This window comes from Chironomus tepperi, unplaced genomic scaffold (assembly GCF_022539635.2).
Source record: "Chironomus tepperi strain 1889 unplaced genomic scaffold, CSIRO-AGI_Ctep_v1 contig_445, whole genome shotgun sequence".
Taxonomy (NCBI): domain Eukaryota; kingdom Metazoa; phylum Arthropoda; class Insecta; order Diptera; family Chironomidae; genus Chironomus; species Chironomus tepperi.
The window spans coordinates 1,599,863-1,625,145 of NW_027226567.1; the positions used below are offsets into that span (position 1 = coordinate 1,599,863).

The 25,283-nt window shown below is 31.2% G+C and overlaps 2 protein-coding genes across 2 annotated transcripts in view; one reads left to right on the plus strand and one right to left on the minus strand.

Annotated features, from left to right (window-relative positions):
* The window catches only part of Nadsyn (NAD synthetase), an 87,265-nt gene that overhangs the window by 18,049 nt on the left and 43,933 nt on the right, over positions 1–25,283 (minus strand). Inside the window, exon 2 of the mRNA XM_070650560.1 lies at positions 24,532–24,637. The gene's annotated coding sequence lies outside the window, so the exon portion shown is untranslated. The remainder of the gene's footprint in view (positions 1–24,531; positions 24,638–25,283) is intronic.
* Positions 15,244–25,283, plus strand: part of Nna1 (Nna1 carboxypeptidase) — a 53,750-nt gene continuing 43,710 nt past the window's right edge. Inside the window, exon 1 of the mRNA XM_070650721.1 lies at positions 15,244–15,322. Coding sequence (XP_070506822.1) covers positions 15,244–15,322 — 79 coding nt within the window. The remainder of the gene's footprint in view (positions 15,323–25,283) is intronic.

Below are 25,283 nucleotides of genomic sequence, written 5' to 3' on the forward strand. Positions count from 1 at the left end.
TAAAATTCTACAATAAATTGAACATTATTTAAAATTAAGTGTCAAAGACATTATTAATGATGAAAAAAATATAAAAAATTCGGATGTAATAAAAGTTTAACTTCGGTAATTAAGTATAAAATTGGAAGCTGTAAATGGAACAATGAGCATAAAAATTTATAAACTGGAATGATTGTGCGGGTTAAGGACTTTTTTGATTGCAGATTTGGTTTAAAATTGTTTAAAATGTTTTTTGGGGGTTTAAACAATCTGGGGTTGTGAATTATTATTAGGGTTTTGGCTATGAACCACTGAGATGCGTTTCCTGCATTTTAGATGCACAGACATGCAGTCTACGACTTTAAGTTATAGTTCATTCCAGTTCATTCAAGACTGCAAGCCTTAACTTTGAATAAATACTAGTTTTCAAGATTCTAGACAGGATATTCATGACAATATGTTAATCTATACTTGATGACACTGCACAATTGGTGCAGTTCTAAAACTCAAACATAAACACTAATCCTATCCATAAACTACTAAATAAATTCCCTCCAAAATTCTCCACTAAATCAGCTTTCATAACTCATCCGCAACATTAATAAATATTTGAATAAGCACAGATGAGCCCATTAATTTTATCTAAGATCTCATAAAACTATGAATAAGCATCTCTTCATCTTCTATTAGAACTTTTCTCAAAAAAATGTTTAAATTTAAACTTGAAACTTCTGCTAATATTTCAGCAAATAGCTTTATGCGGCTTCTGTGGAACACCAAACGATAAATACAATGATGATTATGGAAATAATTCTAAAAATTAAAAAGCTTATGAAAACATTTATGAGGAACGTGATAAGTTTTCTGCACTCAACTTTTAATTTATGAACTCATTTAGCGATTTAATTTTATGTTAATGCACAATAAGCTTCTGCATCTATGAGGTTCATTTGAGGATTTTTAAGTTTTTTTGTCGTTGGTTAATTTTTGTGGGGTTCAAAAAAGTTTTTGTTATGGAAATGCTGCAGGTGATGAATGAGGAAATTTTCTGTTGGATATGATGACATCTAATTGGATTAATATGATATGGTTGGTGACATGCTTGACCCTTGTCATAATTGTGACACATTAATATGATTTGAAATATATTAAATGAGTTTGTAAGGAGATTTCTGGGATGTTTGTGGGTTTGGAGCTTTTGAATCTTGAACTTTATAGGTTTCGGACGCAAGCCTGCAATTCCTTTTAGATGCGCAGACCTGCATTTCCCGGGGATTGGATCCTCAGTTTTGACCAAACTATCGACAAGTACGGAACTGCATTTTCTGCGTTTAAGATGTACAAATCTACAGTTTTTAGCTGTATCTAGTCTCGTCTAAGGCTACAGACCTGCAATTTTGTCTGCTAGCCAGCATTTTTGAGCGAATTCTAGAATATTAAATTTTTTTGTTAATTTAAACGACTTTCTGTCTTTTACCTCCCTTTAATCCCTTAATCCAACCCCATATTCATCTAAAAACATCAAACTTAATGAAAATTGTTTACAATCTGCCAAAGATCTAACAAAAAATAATCTTTTACAGCCTTCCCAAACTCATTTATGGAAATAATGATAGAATGTTCAAATTAATTGCCCATTTATGCCTCATGATACATTTTTATAATTTTTCCTCTAAAAATATATTACATTTTATTACATTATAGAATGTTTATGGATGTGAGAAACTTTTTTTTTTCCAAAACCCCTCCTTTAATGACTTGCTTTATTGCTTTACTCTCGTTTTTATTTTGTAGTAATTTTAATGATAACAAGTTTTTTATGAACAAATTTTAACAAAGAAAGATGAAAAATGTGTGTTTTGGGGCTGGAAAAAAAGAGCAAACAAGTTGGAAAAATAAAGTTTTAAATGTAAAAATTTAAAGTTTCTTGGGGAAGGATTCAACAATTAACTAAAAATTTTGCAATTACTTTTAAATTGGATACAATGGAGACATATGTTTCGTAAAGTTTTAATACCTTAAAGGTAGACAATGTAAATGATTATAAAGTTCTTGCGGAAGCTCAAAGTTGTTTCAATGCTAAGCAGGAAATTACGGTTTGTTCGGAGGGAATTGTCATTTGACTGAGTCAGTGAATAAGAGATTTATATGAAATGTTGCGGAGTTGGGTGATGAACATTTTAATTATCTTAATTTATAGAGATTCTTGAAGTTTATTTTGAGTGATTCAAGGGAAATTTTTGAATGATCCTTTAAGAAAACGTTCGGAATAACGTAATGGATAGAAAGTGTGGGTGTTAAGAGTGGGTTGGGTGTTGGCTTAGAAATATGTTGCGGGATACACATTGTGGATCATCATTTGGCGTTCAAAGTGTTATAGTGTGGGAGTTTTAATAACAAGATTTTCTGCATTTTATATGTTAAAGTCAGCAAATTTGGGCTGTACCTCATAGTTCGTCCAAAGCTGCAAACTTTCGTGTTTTATCTGCAGGTCTGCGACTTTTATCTGCAAACCTGCAATTTTGGACTCACTCTAAAAAACTAATTTCCCACATTATTCCTTAAAAACTAATAAAAATCCTCTTTCCAACTTCCATTAGTAGCTTTCCTTTCACATATCGATTTAAAATATTTCAAGCTTTCAGCAATTATGATAAGAAACATTTCCTATGATCCAATTCAGGTCAAATGTTCTCATCATATGCTCATATATGACTATGAATATTAATGACTTGAATATTCATTGAGCAATTTCATTTTGAGTCTTTTTCTTTGCCTTTATAACCCAAAAAAGCTTAAATGTGGTGTTGAACGAAATAAAATTACAGGAAAAATTTGGTGAATTTGTGAATTTTTGTTAAAGGTTTTGATGATTTTTTGATGAGAATTGAATTGAAGATTCTTTACAGAGTCTTTAAAGTTCCAAGGTAGAGCCTTCTTCATTTGCGTCACTTAGACTTGAATTTTCAGAAAATTCCAAGAAATGTCAAAGCTCCAATCTTTTATAACATCCCTAAATCCACTAAAAACCTTTCTTCAAACGCACTTCTCCTCTCATTCCATTCCAGCAAGTCATAAAAATAATTTTAATGTCAAACTTCCATATAACATTTAATTCTCTTCATTCACATCAAAACACAATGAAAATAGAAAATAAAAATCGACCAGACCGCCTAAGCCATTTCCAAGCCAACTGACTTTTTTGTTGTTGTAATTTTATCATCATACAGCAAGATATAATTCCTATTTTTTCTGTATATAAAAATCGTTGAATTTATATGGATTTTTCTGAATTTACGCATCATAAACTTTTCCACTTCTTGTGATATTTACTTGATACGCTGCTACACATATACGATTATCCCTTCCCCAAATCCGTTGATCTCTGCAAAAATTTCGATGAAAAGTGATTACATTGTTTGATGATACGCCAAAAAAAAGCAGCCATAACAGAAAAAAATTATGGCAAATTCGCTAAATATTTTATGAGTTTGATTACACATCAAAATCCACGCCAAATAAACACACAAAATCATGTATGTTCAGGCTTGAGGCTTGAGACACTCAAAATGATTGTGCTATGACACGCAATTTTCAGCCTTCTTTTTCTTCGTCCTCTTCAGCTTTGATTTTTTTTGATGTGTTTACATTCTCAAAAAGAGACAAAAAAAGGCAAGAAGAATTGATTGAAGTTTTAACCATGAGTGGATAAAAAAGGAAATGAAAATTGAGACAATTGATGTCAAGAATTGCTGACTTGAGGATATTGATTCCTAGTATGCTATATAGTACGGATTTTGTGTTGTCTATGCAATGTTACTAGATGTATGTAGGACATGTTCATCATTTTGTCAATCACTTCAGGCGATGATGTTTGAGGAAATTGAAAGTAATAAATGTAAGGCTTTTTAATAAGAGTGGATATGGGGGTTGGGATGGGTATTTGATTGAGAAATTGATATGATGTGGTTTTAATATGCAGAATCTTGCAGTTTGGCAATAAAACAATAGGATTTGTTTTTTTCAGAGTCATAATTAGGTTTAAAAAGCTAAGGAATAAGCAGAGAGTCAGAAATAAGATATAGAAGCGCAAATCATAGTCATTATGACTCCAAAGCAAGACATTTGACTGAAACAACCTTCAAATCTCATCACAACTTAGAGGATATCCAGAAAAATCTATCTCAGAGCCTAAAATGCCCATGTTGTCTTCATTGTATAACAAGAAACATTGATTAAGATCCAGAACATTTTTTTAAGTCAAATACAAATTACTATTGACTTCTACACGCATCCAACTAAAATTTTTTACACAACTCCCATCCCTAGACATCCAAAAAACAAAAGAAAATTCCTATATCTGTTAAATCTCATGAGAAATGCCAAACCATATAGCAATTTCCTTGTCGTATGAAATAGATTTAGACTCATAGCGAGGGCGTCTAACGACGTAAGGCAAACAAGTTAGTATCGTAATCTATTAACGGCGTCGTATTGTCTCATTTTACATGCTTAATCCACAGAGAGAGAGAAAAAGGAAAAAAATAAATTCATTTTTTTAGCAATTCGCTGACGCTTCCATGATTGCGAAAATTTCCATTACTTCTTTCTGTATGTTTCTCTTATTATGGCGCCAACTGATTAATTCAATCTGTTTACAGCGATATATCTTCATGTGAGGATTCGTGAGGGTCGTTAATCAATTGTGCACACACATTTTTCATGGTTTATAACTTTGTTAGCACACTCAATCACAGATCGTGAGAAAAATATTCATTCATCTGTGTGCGAAAGGCATTGATCTTTAAATTAGCGTCGAATGATCGACAAGAAAGATTTTTTTTTTCTTTTTTCAATTTCAAGTGCAAGAACACAAAAAGAAAAACTTAATTCACATGCACTTCATTCTATTTTTATCAGCACGTGTAGACGAGCTTCTTTCAAATTCCGTAAAATTACTGTTTGAGATTGAAAGCGAAAATATTCGCATGCATGCAAACAATTTGAATTGAAGGCACACAAATATCAACTATTGAATTATTTTGAATGGATATGGATTTTTTTGATTAGTTTTGCGAAATTGATACGGGCTTAGCCGCAAATAACGTTCCATTTTTTTTCAAAATTTCAACGGAAAAAAATAATTTTTTTCAAAAACAGATTACTAATTATGTTAATTAAACTAATTTAAAGCATTATTTGCTTCCGTAGAGTACTCTAATCTTAAAAAGGAACGTAAAATCTTTATGCTCCCACAATTTAAATTATAATAAACACATAAATTTAGCGATTTTTATTAATTTTTCTGAAAAATTTTCAAAAATGGAACAAAAATTCACACTCAGTAATTGAGATATTTTTTGAATTTTTGCATAAATTAAAGCACTAATCATAGAAAATTATATGCCAAAATGTTGGTTTTGTTTTATGAATTTCTACAATTATAACTATCAAAAGTGATCCTAAAAAGTCCAACTAAGGAGAAAAATGCCTTTAACTTCAAATTACTGAGTGTGAATTTCTAAACGGCCATGCCCATACTCAAATTCATGAACGGCTTACAAAAAAAAAATCATGAACAAATATGGAAATTTATTTATTAAACTCCATACTATGAGTATATTTGAATTTATGGCGATATATATTTGTATTGAAAGTAAATGGAAAGAGGTAATTGAAATAAATGTTTATGTAAAATTGAAAGGGAAAGTATCAAATGAGAACTTATGTGCAGGAAAGAAGAATAAAATTGTTTGTTCATTTTTAGGAGGTTTTGTTGAGAGTTGAGATTGAGATTTGTGATAAAGCTACAAAGAATTTAAATTACAGTTTAATATCCTTTAAAAAGTTACAAAACATTGAAAATTTGGATCCTGATCAACTTTAAGCTCTATCTAGCTCATAAAGAGCTAATAACCTATCAATTGTAATATGCATGACCAAACTGCAGTCCATTTCATCCATCATTGCATCATGTAAACATTCCAATCAACCACAATATTTGCCAAACCAAAACATTTCCTCCCAAACTGCATCGTTATTTTCCAATCAAAGTTTTCCCAAACAATTTCCATCAAAAACCCAGAATCAGTAATTAAGTCAATGACTAAACATTTCAATCATTGATAAAATCTGCAATTTTTCAAATCATCCAAAAAGTCAATTAAGCCATTCACTTCACCTTTTACTCTCCGATACCGTTATTTAATGCTTTCCAATCACGCTTTTAATTTATACGCGAAAATTAATTTTTCATTTACTAAGCTTTTCCGGTTATCGTATGAATTTTCATCATTTTAAATTTTTCCCGCGATTATATCATCATCATGATAATGGCTTTAACTGGCTGTTGTTGTTGTTGCAGCTATTGCCTTTTTTACCGACGTGTCGGGAAACTCTTTTGTTTTTCCATTTTCGAATAAAATTTTTCTATTAAATTGAAAAAAAAATTCAATTTTTTATTGTATTCTGTTAAAATAGCAGAAGCAATTGACTAACAGTTTTTATAGTATGTTCAATTTTCTTTTCCATTGAATAAAATTTCCATATTTTCTTTTTTTTCTCTCTTTATTTAAACGATATTTCCGATAGCAATAGCAGTTTTTGAATAAATAAAATAAATATGGAGTACGTTGTTCAATTCTGTTGCAATTGTTCCCTTTGGTTGTACTCGAAATTACTGTTTGGATGTGAGATGACATTGAAGGATGAGATGAGTTTTGTGAAAGACTAATTGAGCATGAATTTGGATGTTTTTTGAGTGAATTTTGAAGATAAATTTGTGGGTTTTTGGGGAATATGAAAAGCACTTATGGCTGTAATTCTTATGTTGGATGGTATGACATATTTGCTGGATATTTAGAATGTTATGTAGCATATTAGCATTCGGTCTGATTGTCTGATATGTAAGGAGGACGCTAGCTAGCAGTCTAGTAGCTTAAGGATCAAATGATGTCGAGATTTCAGGCTTAAAATGCAATTTTATTCCAAAATTGAGCTAATGTCCTCTAAAATAGACTAAAACTCAACTAAACTCTACAAAAAAAAACTCAAGAGCCATTGAATGAGCAATATTCGTCAATATACTTCCGATACACATGAACACAATCTCCTCAATACCCTAAAAACCACTACATGCTCATCAAAATTCGACATAAAAGTCCTTGACATATTCAAAAACAAATTTAATTAATTTTCACATCAATCAATCGCCTACATTCATTAAAAGTGTCAAAATAACATCGAAAAAATAAAATTTTCAATTCACGACCAAAATTAATCACTCGTGACAGTGACTCACGTTACTTTTGAGAACGTAAACAGATTATAAAATAGATGTTTAAGAATAAAAATATCAATCTTGTGATTTTATCGATTTCCTTCATTCTTTATCTGAAGAGTCAATCATTCTCTCATCATCTATCATTTCTATTCTTACTCAATTGATTCACGTACACAATATGTGATATGTCAGCACACAACAGTCAATGATGAACAGGCTCGAGTGCAAAAAAATCGATAAAATTGCGATTAATGTGATTTTTATTTCATGATGCAGCTCAAGAGCTCCTCGACCTGTAATTAATGCATTCTGATTGCGATTTTTTTTTTGTTTCTCACTTGACATTTATTTGGATTTCTCCTTCTGTGCATGCAGAATACAATAAACAACAGGAAAGAATCGAGAGAAAATTTTTCAATTATTGTGAAACATGAAATAAAAGGAGAAAAAAATTGTAGCGGTTACTTTGGTTTTGTTGGCTTCGATATTTATGTAGAGCTTGTATAAGAACAAAAGATAAAATAGGAATTCGAAAAATTGTTGAGGTTGCGAGCTTTCAATAAGCTCTTTAATAATGTGAACTTGAGATTAAGTATTGAATTTTTTGGGATTGTATGGAATAATAATGATAAATAAGTATTCTTAAGTTATGCCAAAAATAGGACAAGGAAATAAGAAATGAGGTTGGTAAATTAATTTTGAATTAAATAAGGCACAAAATGGTAATTGACATTGATTTCCAATTTGCTGTATTAAAAAGTCAGCTCCTAGAATCTTATACTATCATTTTTAGACTTGTCTACTCAAATTCCCCAGATTTCACCTTGAACTGTCTAAATTGACGTCATTTTTCAACATCCCTTCAAGTTCTCATCATTTAATTGATTATTCTAGACATTGACAATTTTCAGACTTAATACAAACTTCCATAATCAACTTTCCAAATCAAATTCATCAATCCAAAACAATTTCAAGTCAATATTGATCCTCAATTCCACCATCAACAAATAAATAACGAAATAAAATATCACAAGTCTTCTTAAATTATATAAGTAAATTCATGGTACTTAACTACTTCCATTTTTTATGCAATCTTGACTTTTTATCATTCATTTTCCAAGGAAGCTTCTTCATATTTACTTTTTCCCAAGACTCAGAGGAATTTCACAAGAATTGAATTACATAAATTTATTGTTGTGCTTTGTATCAAGCGGTATTTGTAGATATATACCAATATTGTTTCTAGGAAGACGAGGAAGAAGTCCTAATGTAGCGAGAAATTCCGTTTTAAAATTGAATTCTTGAAGCTGTGTGGGTTGAATGTGAGAGATTGAGTGGGAAGATGCAGAAAGTAATGGATTTGATTTAATTTTGTGACTTGGAATGTTGTGAAAGCTATGGCACAGATGCATTAGATTTGTTTATAGTTTCTTGGAATTTTGGAGATTGCTCTAGAGAGTGAGCAGCACAACGTAATCGCTAGGGTATTATATTAACTGTACAATGCAAAAAGGCCTTGAAGTACTGTTGCAGCTGATTTTGATCCATTTTTATGGTGAAAAATGCGATTTTCTACATTATTTAGTTCGGTTAATTGGCAAAGCATTAGTGGTGGCAATTACCATTCCGAATAGGCTTATTTGAACTATTTATCGTCTGTTCAATATCATGACAGCTCAATAATTAAATTAAGTTTGATTGAAATCCGTTTATCAGAATTTAGTTTAATATTTTCCACTTTTTTGAGTGCACTTCAATAGTTCATCCTCTATAATTCCTGATTTAATGCCAAAAAATCTCCTAAAATTCAAATAAATTCAAAAATTAAATAACAAAGCTGAAAATCAAAGAGAAATTTCATTTATCTATTGATAAAAATCAACGAGATTTGATCTAAAGCTCTCAAGTGTACGAATTTAAATGCAAATTTCTCTTTATTCATTTTCTTTGTACGTGAAATTCATGAATAATACCTTTTTTCATCCTTCCTATATATTTTGCCAATTCGTTTTAAGTAAAACAAAAGTTTCACTTTATATTCCTTCTTTTTTTTGCTCTCCTCACAGAAGTTTCTCATTTATTGTATTTCTTTTCCTCCTCTTTTTGTGTGCAAAATTTATTCAATGATTGATTGCGATGAATTAAGGAAAGGCAAACTACAGACATTTGATTGATGCACGTATAGCGATGCGAGGGGATTCACAACAAAAAAAGGAAATTCCAAAGCAAAAAAATATTTTTTTTTTTTGCCAAAATCAACGTGAAGTAGCAAAACAGTTCTCCAAAGGAACCGCCACTATGGCAATATTTCACTAACACATTTTATGATGTCGGGTTGTCTTGACAACCGGATTATTTATGTTATATGGATAGGTGCTTTGTCGATCGAATTGTTTATTGTCGGAATTTCCTCAATTTTATATCGATATTGCATAAATTATCGGCAATGAATTGAATGGGGAAAAATTAACAACAGCAATAACAGCATGATTCGAGGAATGCGAGACGAATATTTACATGCTCATGTATGCGATGAATAATCGACAATCAATTAGTTATGCCATGGAAATTGGAATTTTAATATTAATGAAAATTCAAGAATTTATTTAAATATTTCAAGTTTTGGGAATCGAGAATTGGAACTGCCCAATTACAGGAAACTCTTCTCAACACAAGACAGCATCCTTCACAAAAACCCTTCAAGACATTTCAATTTTCGAATTAAATTCCTCTCCTAAATCACAAGCCATTGCCCCACACATCCAGATATGCAGCAGCAACAATTTCCAAAAAATTGAAAATAAATCTATTGTGACTTACAAAATTATGTAAGCATGTCACTAGAGCATTTCAAAAAATAGCAAACCCATATAACCATCAACAGACATCAACAATCCTCCGAACACATTCACTGATGTAAAATTTATGAGCTCAAAAAATTCACACACAGACATGTCACACAACATAAAGTCACATGTCGAAAATGGTAAATACCCCAAAAAAAAAAACTTCATTTCATTACTTATGCACAATGAGATGTCGCATGAGAATTGGAAAGGGAAAAAATCACAGCGATAAGAATTTTTTGTCATGACTTTTTTGCTTTCACACATACACACAAACAAACACACACACACTCATAAATCTTTTCAGATTTTTTCTTTGAATTCTTTAAAGATATGAATATCACTTTCAAATACATGCATTCATTTGAAAAATAAAAAAGACTATCCATAGGCATGAGAATCAGTATGAATTGAATGGAAATAAGAAAAAGCACATTTAGTCAGGTGAATGAATATATGTGCCATGATTCAATGAATAATGAAGACTCTTATAAAAGTATTCCTTTTTTCTATCGCAAAATAATGTTCTCTTTGTTATTTGAGTATTGCAATGTATTTCTCATCTAAAAGTAAATGAACGTATAAATCGCAAGAAAGGAAGAATGAAAAATGCTTTTTCTTGATAAAGAGCAATACATTTTCGGGAAAATTGATTTTTATCAATTTTTATCGAGTTTTAGTGATAGAATTCTTCTTAAATGATGTTGATTGAGTTAGAGGAAGGGACTAAGGTTTGCCGGAGTTTTGGTTTCAACGAATATTCGAGAACGAGACAGAAATCGGAGACGGGACGGAGACTCTAAATGAGACGGATACTCTAAACAAGACATAGACTCTAAAAAGGACGGAGACTTGAAAAGAGATGGAGAATCTAAACGGGACCAAGACAGTAAATTGAACGGATTCCATAAACTGGTCATAGACCGTAAAATGGACGGATACCGTGAACGGGACCAAGACCGTGAGTGAAACCGAGACCGAGAATGAAACCAAAACCAAGAACGGAGCCGAAACCCAGAACACGACCGAGATTGGGATATTTTGGTCTAAAACCTAAGTATCCTTAGGAGATCATGATAAATAAATCAATTAAGAGGATATTTTCCCCTGTAGAAGTTTCTATCAATTGCACAATCTTGACGATAAACAGACGCTCTACCTCTAAGCAGTTCCATTTTTTTTACTATTTTATCGAAATTCGCATAAAAATATTTGTAGCTACAGTCTTATTTTTGATTCAGTAACTTTACGATTTCAAATAAACTTCAGATTATGCAAACAACTTATTTCAATTGGAAATTCAATCTTTTGTCAAAAGTTTCACATTCAGCATCTCAAATTTCTCAATGATGCATGACTAAGACAATGATTCATGATTCTTACATACATAATACGTAGAATTGAAGTTGATATTTGATATTTTTGAACTTTAGATGACGTAGATTGACGTTGCTAAGCTTTTGTCAGGTTTTGCAAATTCAGACAGTATTTTTGCCTTAAAATCCATCATTTGATGAAGACTTTGCGAACCAAATTTAGAGAAATGCATTAAAATTCATTTTAAAATGCAAATAATAGAGCCTAAGCTTTAAGCTTTTTAAAAAGTGCACAAAAACTTCCAAAAAAGCTTCTTTTCAATTTTTTTTTATGCGATGCTGGTATGAAAAAGTTCAAGACTTATCGAATACAAATGAGCTAACTAAACTTTCTTTATCACCTTTTGCAATTCCCACACACATAAAAACAAGGAATTGAGACTAAAAATTCCAAAACTTTTTACTCTTTCAGTTCCTTTAGGAATTTTTTTACTACATTTTATTTCATAGAAACACAAAAATATTTCCATGTCACTATCGTAATTCTTTTTCAAGCTTTTCACTCATTTCCATGTTGTTATGCCAACACATTTTTCATTTAAACACGCTTGTTGCTATTTGTAAAATTTTCGATTTTTTTGCGAGCATTTGAATGGGACAAAAGAGTTGATATTGCTGTATTAACTGACGGAATTGATTGTCTGGTCTGTTGATTCAATATTGTGAGGTTATGGATGTCAGGGAGGTTGAAATTGTTGATTTTTATACTCCATCGGACATCCTTGACTAGGTAGCACATGGTTTAGGAATCAATACCTAATTTCCTTCTAATTTTCTATTGAAAGTTCATTGATCCTTAACTGTGGCATCAATCCTGACAAATGCTTCACTTTCCCAACTTCAATTCAACAACTACCCAAACTATTGATGTCCATTAAGCCTCAATTGTCGCAAAAAATTCTACAAACTCATCTCAAACCATTGAATTGCATGAAAAATGCGCTTCCTTCCTTTATCAACCGCAATTTCCTTCCTCAAAAATATTTTTTTCAAGTTATTCGCAAACTTTTCGATTCAATTTCGCATGCCTTGTTATTAGCTGTGGAGCAAACAACCTCATACAAGTGGATGATGCTATTTTTGGAAGTACACCACAACCATTCGTCCCTCAATATGAACAGAAATGCCAATACACAAAAATTGTTCGTTTTTTTCCAAAAAATATTCATTTATATAATAATGTTCAAAAAAATATTACGAGCAACAAAATTCAATAATGAGGAAAGGTCTTTTTTAGTTATTGTCGGTGCTTTTTGTTAAACAGTCACAGAAATTCTATAAAAATTAATTTCCCTCCGCATACAATTTAATATAATATTTTGAGAATTAGAGCATGTATAGCTCACAGATATGCTGTTGTTATTTGTGTTATTGTTATTATCACCGTCAACATTAGAGATTTGTCAGCGACATAGCAACGTAGAAGAAAATACCAAATGTAATTAGCAATGGAATGGATAGCATTAAAGTTAAAAAAGACTAATTTAAATTTTATGACTCTACAAAGTTGTCATTATTGTAGATATGACTGTGGATTTGTAGCTATGGGAATGGTTGCTAACCTTTGTAATATTTTAGTTGTTGGAATGTGAAAATTTTAGCACAGCACACGTTTATAAGAGATTTCTGGGGACATTTATTACAAGATTTATACTGTGAACTTTAAGGTTTTTTAAGGCTGTCATTGAATTTAGTGAAAAAATTTATTGTGAAAATTTAATGTGAATATGACTTGCGTATCAGTTTTGTAAGCTGCAAAGTAGGTATGAAGTCATGATACAGTTTGGTATTACGTTTGATATTGTTGTGGCAGATCTAGATACTATACTTAAGCTGATAGCTTCCAGTCTGAGATGATCGATGCACGTACCAGCAACCAAGTAATTGGGTACCAAAGTACTTAATTACTGCATTTTTAAGCTAGTCCAGCTCAGAAAAGAGACTTAATCCAATTTTCATGGTATTCTTCAATTCTGACCCGAATAGCACAAATTTCGAAATCTATCAAAACTCCGTTCCCAGACAGAGATGACTCCAACTTAATGTCAGATTCAGTTTCAATTCAGCACTTTTCCAGAGTCACCTCAACCTTGTACCGAATTTCAGATCGATAAACCGACTTTTGATATTAACGTTCATTGTATAGCTCTCAGGATGAATACTCATCCCTATCATTCCTTAACATAATTTTCTGAAAGGATTTTCCTATCTTCAAAAGCTTTCTCTTGTCCACAACATTATCGATTTTATTAGCAAAGCCCATTCATTAAAATATCAACAATGGAAGTTTCTAATCTATTTAAAATTCCAATGATCTAAAAACATGAAATGTCTAGGCTTTCAGCAACATCATTAAATTCATGGAGCTCTCATTTCCCACAAAAAATGCAAGGTTGGACAAAAGCAAAATGCTTTGTTGAACCCTTTCGGAAAATCCCCATGAATATCTCAATACACAACTGGATATAATTGTTGTGAATTTAATAAATTCAAATTATGAGTTTGTAGATCAAGCATGTCTAGTTATCTCAGTCTGATCACAAGTTCAAATCTAAATTGCAAAAATATTTCATTTTTCTTCCACAAAAACTATCTCCTATTCCCATCTATATCGATTTACGAATCGATAAATTCAATAAACACACCCGTCTGCATTGTTCTGCTATCATAATTCATAGTGTTATACCCCCGATCATGTCAGACTGGGTAAGCACTTTATCAAACGAAAAATTCAATTTTCAAAAAAACTATTAATAGAACCATTAGCGAAAATCGTGTCAGCAATAATAATAACAATAACAGTGATGACGACAGTAGTTTTTGATTGAGTATCCTGAGGAGAACTACTGTACATAATATAGACTATATCTGTTTTCTGAAATACATAACAATGTGTAAATATGTCTACAACTGTTGGAAAATGTGAATAGATATAGAAAAATATTTTGATGGTGCTTGGCAAGCTATTGTATCGGAAATATGTATAACAATTTGATATGCCATAGCACTAAGTTGTTGAGTTGTGTTTGAGGCAATGGATAGTGATTATTAGGTGTTTTGTGAAAGTTATTATGGGTATTTGAGAGTATCGATTACTGTACAATTTTAGACATTATCCCGAATAGACAAGGGGGATCCTCATAGAGCAGCTGAGCATGCTTAAATATATTGATTGAGTATACTCATGAGCACATCCATTTAAATGACTATAGCTCAATGTCTGTTAGAATAATGTGGATCAATTGAATTTTCAATCAATTTCCCAAAATAATTCCCTCAAGTGACCACCCCTTGAACTCAAAAATAACAAAACAGAACCTCTTCATACCCAAGTTAGTGTCTTCGTTGTTATGAAGTATATATCCATACATAAATATGAAAGGTACTCAATATTTTTTCCGCGCGCATTATTCAGTAAACTTTTCATATTCCCTTCCAGTTAGTTTTGTGCCGGTACTCAATCGTTCAACATAAACCGCGTGCATGAGTATGCACAAAAAAATAAATAAAGAAAGAGGGGCGAAAATAGCAAGTGAGTGAATTTTTGTTGAAAGTGAACTAACTCGTCCAACATTATGTGATGAAATATAATGATACAAGGAACGTGATTCAGTTGTTGGTTCCAACATCATCTCTATACATTAAACACTAAAAGGCACTATGAGATGTTTATTTATGTATCTGATTCGTGCAACATCACAGAAAAGTGAATGAAAAAATAAGAAATAAACAAAAAAAAGGAAATTAAACGTAGACAAAAATGGATTGGAGTGGCGGATCACGTGTGAGCTTCCTACAAACACAATTGTTTCCCGTTTGCCAAACATTGGCTGCAAAAGGTTAGCTAACATACAGTATTAGTTATTTTGTTAATCATTATACACAGTCATGAGATAAATGAGCTTTAGTTGGAAGCTTACTCGGTTGTGTGTAGCGTAAAATGACGAATTATGTTGATGTTCATTAAGAAAACGTGTATTAATGACGTACATAAATATTGGAGAGAATTTTTAATGGATTTTTGGGGTGTGGGATGTTTATGAGTCGGATTATGAATGAACTTTTGTTCAGAATGATGTTTTAGATAAGTTTTGCTAAATGTCCTTAAATATGAGTTGTTTAATTAAGAATTAAGCTTGCCGTAAAGCAGAAGCAAGCCTTTGAATTGCTTTGGAATGTCATTAAAAATTAATTCTATCCTATTAGTCCTGAAAATCATGTTGATTACTAAACACTGCTAGAAATATAGAAATAAAATCAAATCTTCCAATTTCCACTTGTCAGATCCTCATCAAATTCAAGAGCCATACCAACACCACATAACCCAACCTTACACAATCTCAATTCCTTCAAATTCAATCTCATCCCATTACCATCAACACAGCCCACATTTCCCACCACAAATTGAATAGACATCAAAACGGAAATATCCAAAAAATGTTCCATTTATAAATATCCAACTCATTCTAATAAACAAACTGGAATTAGCACATTTTTTCAGCTATTCCACCGATACCACAATGCATTCCTACAAAGGCCTGTCAGATTCCTTCACTCATAAACAGAAACCGATCAATAAAAGAGAAATGGATTAAATGTAAAGTTCAACAACCTGCTGCTCTGTTTAATCGACCTAAAAGTTTACATTTTTGCTCTTGTAGTGAATATTGGATATTTACACTAGACGAAATCGAAAATTGTTCTGTAGATGAAGAGAGCAGGAAAATTGCACAAAATGTGAATTTGGGAAATGTGTAAATTATATGAGTTGGAATGAAGCATTCTCAAATGAGTCATGTAATGGATTCTGTATGTACATTACATAAATTATATCAGAAAGCAATTAAATGGAGAAGAAATAGGTTAAACTTCTGCAATAAAGATGTTTGGAATTAGTAATTTTAATTTAACAAAGTTGTGCTATATTGTGGTCATTTTTGTTGATTTCTGGGGGTTTGTGGTTATTTTTAGAGGTTGAATTGTCGTTAGAGGTACCTCTTATGAACTTTTATATGTTTTGTTGATTTTGAAGGCTATGAAGGTCTTGATTTGTCCAAAATTATAGACATCAATTGAAATTAGAAAGATCCATGTAGAAGATTAGCAAGTTCCAGAACAAGAGCATCTGGAGTACTTAGAGCATGGAATACATCAACCCAAGATCCTTGGTAATCTCCTCAAGCTCAATGCAATCATAATTCAGAATATTAAAAATCCCTCACAAACTTTATCCAACTCCAATTTTAAATGCTTATTCAAATTTATCCCCAACTTATTATTACCATTTGAAATGTACAAAAAAGTTCTAAGCTTTGACTTGCTGATGCATGCAAAAAAAGAATTTTCTTTATCAACTTCTGCATTTGGAATCGTTTAAGCTAATCCTCCATCAGAACTTGAATATAAGGGAGAGAAAAAACTTTCCTCGACGTTGAATAACTCTGCATAAATCATGTCCTCCTTTTTTTCATTTCTTTTATTAACTTTAACATTTCCCATATGGCCAGAGGAATTTTCATCATTGCGTCCTCCCACATGGGTCTACTGCCTCAAGTATTTCCTTATTCCTCCTTTTCCACTCTTTTCTTTGCCTTTATTTAAATAAGTATGTTTGATATGCTTTTAGTCTTGATTATGTTCATGATGATGTTGAATGATATGCCTTACAATGGGCTTGTTTAGCAAAAAGAAAAGAATTTACATAAAATTTACTTTTCATATGAAATGAAGATTGAATTTGCATTGTTGATGAAGAGGAAGTGGAAGAGGAACAGCACAAAAAAAAATATGAAAACACAACAAAAATTAAATTGGCAATTTTCAGTGAACTGAAAGAGTTTATTAAAGCAATGATATGTGCATGAATGTAATATTTATGTTGCGGATATGTGTATATTTATGCAATATACATAAAGTCAGTTCAAAAGTAATTTAGATGGAAATTTTTTTTATTTTGTGTGTGTGTTCTGTCGATATGAATAAATAACATGAAAATATTTGTATGCTTATGACAAAAATGATAAAATACTTCCTTGTCTAAATGGAATAATAAATTAGATTGAGTTGATTGAAGTCTCACATGAAATTTAATTTAGAATTGGGCTTGTTTTTGTGTGATTGGTGTGTAGATTGAATCGAGGTGTAAGGATGTTTGAGGATGCTCCTGGTTCGATGGATTTTATAAGATTTTGTTGATATTCTAATGAAAATATGGATAGTGCTGCAGTGTAAAGGCTTTGGTTAATGCATTTTGTCTTTATTGGTCTCCGCTGCTCCCAAAACTTTTACAAATTCAGTCAAATAATGCTGAAGATGTGCGAGGTCAGAATGAAACCTTGACAATGCAATTGTGTCGCTTGGGATAGTCTTCAAGCTCACTATTTGAACTTATCTGATCAGCAGAATTTTAAACTGTCTAACTCATGAATTTAAAGGACATAGTTTATCTTATGTACCTAATTTTGCAATCAGCACCAAACTAATTAGCTTAATTTAAGTTCCATTCAGTCATAATACCATGAAACCAATTATTCAGTCAGTAGTTATTTAATTAACATGACCCAAATTACCCCAACCACCCTACACATCACGAAATATCACACAACTTTATAATATAATTTATTTTTAAGGAAAACTTTACGATAAACTAATCTATAGCATTAATACAGTAAATTTAAGTTAAATATTTGTAATGTGCTTTAAATTTGCCCCATGAAAATTTATACAAATATGCACGCTTATCTCGTAACAGTTTCCGAAAATAAAAAACAACAAGAATTTAAAATAAAATAAAATTTCATGATATTATTCAACAAAAACAAGCATAAAAAGCTGCAGTAACATTCGAAAAAAGAAAAACTTTCAGTTTTTAAACTCAACCCATCTCATGTTAATTTAACATAAAAAGTTGTACAGTATATAATATATTTTTTTAACATTCAAGTATAGCCCATAGGGATGTTTAATCAGGCAACAATAGTACAGTAGCAAAAAAACATTCATTTTCATTGTTGATTGCAGTCATATCTGTTACTGATTATACAAAACAGAAGGAGTACAATCTCTAAAATATTCCACAGTTGTCTTTTGCATCTACAAAACATGAAAAAATTATTTTTTGAGGAACATAAAAATCGCATTTACGTTGACAAATATGCGAACATAAATTTCGCTTCTTTCTACGTCTTTTTTCTCTCGCACATAATACAGGCAGAGAGAGATTTTGACACTTCTTTATTTTGCTATGGATGTCCCAAAAGCGCCACAACATAAATTAATTTTCATATGTCGTGGATACGGTACGCTCAATGCAAGTGCTGTGGATTGAGAGAATGTTCATGTTGGAGGAATGCTGTTTATTATTTTTGAATGAATTTGAACGTGAATAGGTTGGAATGGGGATTGAAATGTAATTATGATAGAGATGCAGTTTGATTTGTTGCGTTTTAGTTCGTGGCATTTTGATTTTTGGCTTTTAAAAAGGATTGGAATTTGAGGTTATGTGAGAGGTTAGGCTAGCAATTTTCTGGACAATTAAGAAATTTTTGAATTTCACTTTAAAAATATTATCTTTAAACTTTCATCCTCCATACACCATAACCACCGACACCTGTTTTTACATTGGATAGACATTTTTCATTTGAGAGTTCTAAAATTAAATTTTTGCACTTTTTCACAATCTTTCATATTTTTGTTTCAAGTGTCAGATGGAAGAACTAAGATATATGTAAGTTAAATTTTATAAAATATTTATCATCTAGGAGATTCACTTTGTGCAAATTGATTTACGAGCTACCAGCAAATTTCTTGACCTCTCAACGTCGACTGAACAAAAAAAAAGAAATTTAAATTTAAACTTTTTAAATTGAAAAACTTTTTTCTACTTTAAAGATTTTTTTGTATAATATCACGAGCATTGCGAGATAGCATCTGAAGTGTTTGAGTGATCTTAAGAGAATTTTAAACATGAAACAATGTTGTTGAAAATTTCAAGTACGGAAGGATGAATTTGACGTGATAAGAAAGAAGATTCGTGATGATTGTGAATCAATGTAGATGAAAATGTACTCGAAGGGATGAGATGTAGTATTATGAGCTTACAGAGGAACTGTAGTATACTTAAAATGCTAGATTTTGCAGTTTTAAGGAAGATTTTTAAGAGAATATTGAACTTGTTTCACAAAATTACATATTTCATGTCTTGAAAGTACTCCAGGATTGTGTTTTCTGCTACAAATACTCTGCTGCTTCAATTGCAGCTTCAAAGGCACCAGTTCTTCACAAAATTCTCTAAATTTGGAGCTATCCTACTCGAAAACTTGCAAATATGCCCATTTATAACATAATTTTCAACACAACTCCAATTTGTCCATCATCTGACCATATAAACAACTCAAAACCCCATTAACGTCCATTACACAACCAAACAAAGCATTATATTCTAAATAAACATATCACAGCACCATTTCAATTACATCCCCATGGGGATACCAAGCATAATACCACAGTGTCTATTATATTTTCATTAGCTTCATTTCTCGTAAATACTCAGCTTCAAGGAGGAAAAATCAAGAAAAAATACAGCAAATAGAATTTATTATTATTCCCCAATACCAGCTAATTGAATTATGAAAACAAAGTTTAGTCAAGGTCATGAATTTTACCAAATAGACAATTTCCATTGTTTCTCTCGAGAGACATCGAAAATGGAAATAGAAAGGAACAGAAAGAAGGAAAATTCATTGAACCAACATTGACGTCATCAGCAAAATTGTTGTTCCTTAAAGTCTCGTGCTCCGTCAAGTGACTGTGTGCTTTAATGCATAAAAAGCAAAAAAATTGCTTCAACTACGACAGTTTCAAGAGAAAGACACGAAGCATTGTCCTTGGCCTTTCGCGCGCTAAACTTTTGTTTTAAGGAGTTCAGCTTTTTTGGATTTGTTTATGATCGTCAGCGACAAGGATGGCAGGAAAGACAATATTTGAAGGCTAAATATTTGCTCAATATTTTTGCTTTATTTTCGATATTTTTATTAGACGGAGCATTGTTCTTTCATGTGTTACAATCACATCAGAAAAAATATGAATTGTGAATAAATTATTTATTATCGTTGTCATTTTTGTTATTTGCAAACATGTTATTGTTCTTATATGCATGTAAATTATTCTTGTTATTTGAAAGACTTATTGTACTTATTCGTGAGAAACGAAAGTTTGTTGTTTTAACGAAAAATAAGGAATCAAAAAAGGATTAAGGGAAGGAATAATTTATACGGGGCACAGCATTGAAAAGACTGAAAACAGTGTCCTCAGGCATGTGTGACTTAAAGCGGAATTGGATCAAAGTTGGCCGAAACTGACTTCACTTGAATCCTGAAGCCAGGGTGAGTCTACTGTGAGACCGGATTCTAGCATCGAATCCAATGAACATGATATACTTATGGTGATCGATTTCAAATCAAACCAAGAGTCACACAGGCCATGAGACACTATTGTTCGCTCTTTTTTAAATTTTGTACTTTTTGAGAATGTAAGCGTGAATTAACAAAGATTCTATGATAGCGTTCGAGCCTTCCAATAGCAGGAGGATACCGAAGGTTAAGGTTTTCTGTTTTATTTTATCACAAATAATATTGCATTCATTGTTATTGTGTGCTTGGTAATGTGGTACATCTAGGATCACGTTGAATACTAAAAAGCTGCATAAAACAATTTGAAAAGCTAATTTAGACAGTTTTTCATTAGTTTAGCCTAAAAACTGTGCACCAGATTAAAAATGCATACATAATGAACCCTAATCACTAAATCAAATTAATAATTCATTTTTAACATCTTTTTATTCAAAACAACCCACTTAAATTGAATCCAAAAGTAAACAAAATTCCTTAAATCACATGAAAATTCCCACACCTCTCACAAAATTCTTCCTAAATCTTCAATTCTCTCCAATAAGCAAGCAAAAAAAAATTCCATCTAAATTAAATTTACAAAAATCTTCTTTCTCAGATAAAATGCTCGTCAACAGAGCATAAATAAAGATATTAAAGGAAATCAATTTATTTCATATCATAAATTTAATCTCCATGCCAGTATCATCATCAAAATCCTATTGAATTGTGAATCTATAAGCTCATCGAAACGAGAAAATAAAAGAAAGAAAATTTTGTGTATATAAATTTTCATCGAGGGATATATGCGTATACATTACGTGTATAATAACGATGAAGTATGGATTTAGGTATCGCAGTTTGAATTCACATTTACATGAACGATATTGAAATATCGCCTCAATACTGAATGGAGAATGAGGAAAAAAAATTATTAAATTTTCATTTTGATTGATTTCAATATTTAGAGATTTATGCGAATATAGATGAAATTGGAATTTATTGGGATGTTAGGTGATGTCGTGAGCTATCATTCATCAATTTTTATTATTTTCTAAATTTTGATGGATGTGCATGAGAATGTAATGTGTCAAAAATTTGTTATTATCCACAAATATCCACAAATATTTTCATAACAATAGAGAGAAGATTTCGGCAGGAAATTGCTTATGTTGTAGGAAATTTCTAAAGCTTATTATGGTAAATAACATCAAAGATTCATAAATATGATTTTATCAAAAAAAGAGAGAGCTTAAAGCTATGAAAACAATGTTATGGAGTTTTCATCCTCTCGTTCCCGAGTGACACAAATCAAAAAAGGATTCCGGGAGCTTTAAAGGCTCTGCTGAACCACTTCTGTTAAGATCAAATGGAAGTAGTCTATATTTGGCAGTCAAATGGACACGTTTTGCTTTTTTCCAATTCTGAACAGTTGCATAGCCCAAAGTATAACAATATAATCTACCTAGCCACAATTTGTGTATCGCGAATACACAAACCTAGTTCGATTGGACTAGAAACAGCTAAAAAGCACTCGAATCCGACTAAGACTTCCACTGTGATCGAACTGGTTTTTCAAGCTCTAGCCTCTACGCCATTGCTTCTATTTGATGATAATAATAGGTTTAGTGGTTCCTCCGTAGCAGAGCATTCTTCATTTGTGTCGCTCGGGATCCTCTCGCTTCAAATTGGCAAAAATGTTCTGAATAAATTTCTAAAACGAGTGGGTTTTAATGCCAAAATAAAGTCTGATTTTGTTTACATGCCTCGATTTTTATGTTCCATACTAGACAACAACCTTCATACATTTTCTTAAATAAAATTTAAATATTTTTCCAGAAGGAAATTTTGTGTAGCGATGAAAATTTACCGAAAAAATCTGTGACGTCATCTAACGAGTTTTTCGACACGAATTTGTTCACGTTTATTGGTGATAAAAATAAAATTTTAATTAATTGATGACAGATTTGTGAAAATTTTTGATTCGTGTTAATTATATATGTGTTTTGTATATTCAGACGGTGACCGATGATATGTTGACGATCATTGGGGAATATATTCATATGTTTATACCAAAAATCTGACTCAAACAGCGTATTTCACTCAAAATATTTCATTATAAATTCATTATTTCAAAATAATTCACAAATTATGCATTCAATGTCCCATCCAAACAGACATTCATCCACAAAAATTGTCCAATTCCCAAATCTCCCACACATTTCAAATCTGAAAATTAAAATTTCAAAACGCAAATCCACATAAAATCCAGTTGAGTGCAATCAATTAAAATCCATCAAGCAATAAATTTCTCTGTTGATAGCATCAATCTAGGCACAATTTTCATAATCCACATATAAATCATTGAACTAGAAAATTATTCCATAAATCATATATCAACCACATAAAAGATATAATTTCAAATCATTGACAAATGTGCATCTCATCACGGTCAATTGATCATAATCATTCAGTTTAATTGTAAAGTGCTTTTTGTGCTGTTTCTGATTTTTGACGAGGATTTTTCATGAATTTAAAAAATAATCAATTTTTTCCATAATACCCATTTACTCAATAATAATGATCATCGTAAAATCTACAAACAATGCTGAATATTCAGCTACAAAACTGAGAATATTTTGCAGTCATCAGTCATTTAATACACTCTATTATTTTTTACTATATCTGATGAATGAATGAACATAAATTAATTAATAATACAACACACATGGCATGACATTGAAATTAGAAACTTTTTGCTATTTTTTTCTCATTCAAAATGTATCAAATATGGAAAGTCGCCAAAAGGAAGAGCTCAGAACAATGGAGAAACTTTTTATATTGACAATTTTTTATTGCACTCGATGATGCTCGGATTATTTTTTATAGAGTAGAAATATTATTCTTTATGCTGTGTTGTTTAAGTTGAGATAAAGTTTTGATGGATCATTTGGGATGATTTGGGTTGTAAATCTCCTTTTGAGCTGTTAAAAATTGTTGGTTGTTAAGACAAAATTTGAATTTTTTGAGAGTTTTGAAGGGTAAAATGGATTTTTGTAGGATAGGAGCTTATGGATGGCAAAAAAGATATGAAATTTGCAATTTTTACTTACCTGCCAGAATATTTTCTCTTTAAATCTTGAAAATATGTCGGATAGACAGTATCGTAGCTAACTCAAACGGTTATTCTCTTCTTGGTTTTACTAACTTAATACTAATGAGGCAATGAACCTCTAAACCAACTCTGTATACATTCTTTATGAACTTTGAATCACGCATAGTTCTCAAATATAACCCAAATAGACAGCTTCACATAATGTCTAGTCATTAACTAGGGCTCTGGTCGACTAAGGACATTCCTGCGGAACACCACGGAAATCTTATCATTAGTCAACCTTAGGTCTAGCTACCAACAAGACTTTATGTCAAATTGTCTTATCGGGTTTGACAAAATAGAGCATTTGAGTCGTTCAAATAACTCATTTACCACCTAAAACTCTTTAAAACGCAGGAAATTAAAAACTACAAAAGCATTTTTGCAAACCAATTTTCCTTAACGGCATCAAATTTCCTTCCCTTTCATCTTTCACTTCATCAAATCAAGTACACATTTAGCGAGCATTTTTTTGACAAGCAATCGAAAAAGAATTCCACGAACTTACCTAAATATTTTCTCGCTTTTTTCCTCCGTCTTTACTTTTTCTTCTTCCTCGTTTTACGTCTTGTTGTTCTGTGAGTCTTCTTGATTTACATCAGTAACTTAATGATCTGAAAATAGAGAAAAACGTATGAAAATATTTTTGTAGATTGAAATTTTATGATTTTTTGAATGGAACTACTAAGTGATGGATCCAGAAAATCTACGAAAAATAATTCAGATTTTTTATTTTTCTTAAAAATTCAATAAAGAGAAAATTTGGAAATTTTTCAATATTTAAGCAATTTCAAGCCATCCAAGAATTTCCCACATCAGTTTGGATACTGAACAGACATAAAAATATTACCAAGTAATTTTATATGACTACCTTGTGCCTGTATCATTATCACATATGTTTATTCAGTGAATATTTACATAGGTAAGAAGGTACGAAGATTAAAATTATATATAAACATAAGACATACAAAAAAAGAGAAACAAACATGACAGTCTAGTCTCATACATTCATTAAAATAATTAAAGCACATATTCAGCCTGCCTGCCTACCTTTTAAGACAGATTTCGTATAAATAAATTATTCCCCAAACTCTCATCAGAAAATTATCAAAAAAAATTCTTTTTTTGCTCTTTTTTTACGTATGACATTTTGTGTAGATGTGCAGTAATAGTACATGTACATAATTAAGAATGTACATGAATTGGATGAGTAAACTGTTCATTTGGGAAATGTATGAAAAAATTATACATTTTAATGAA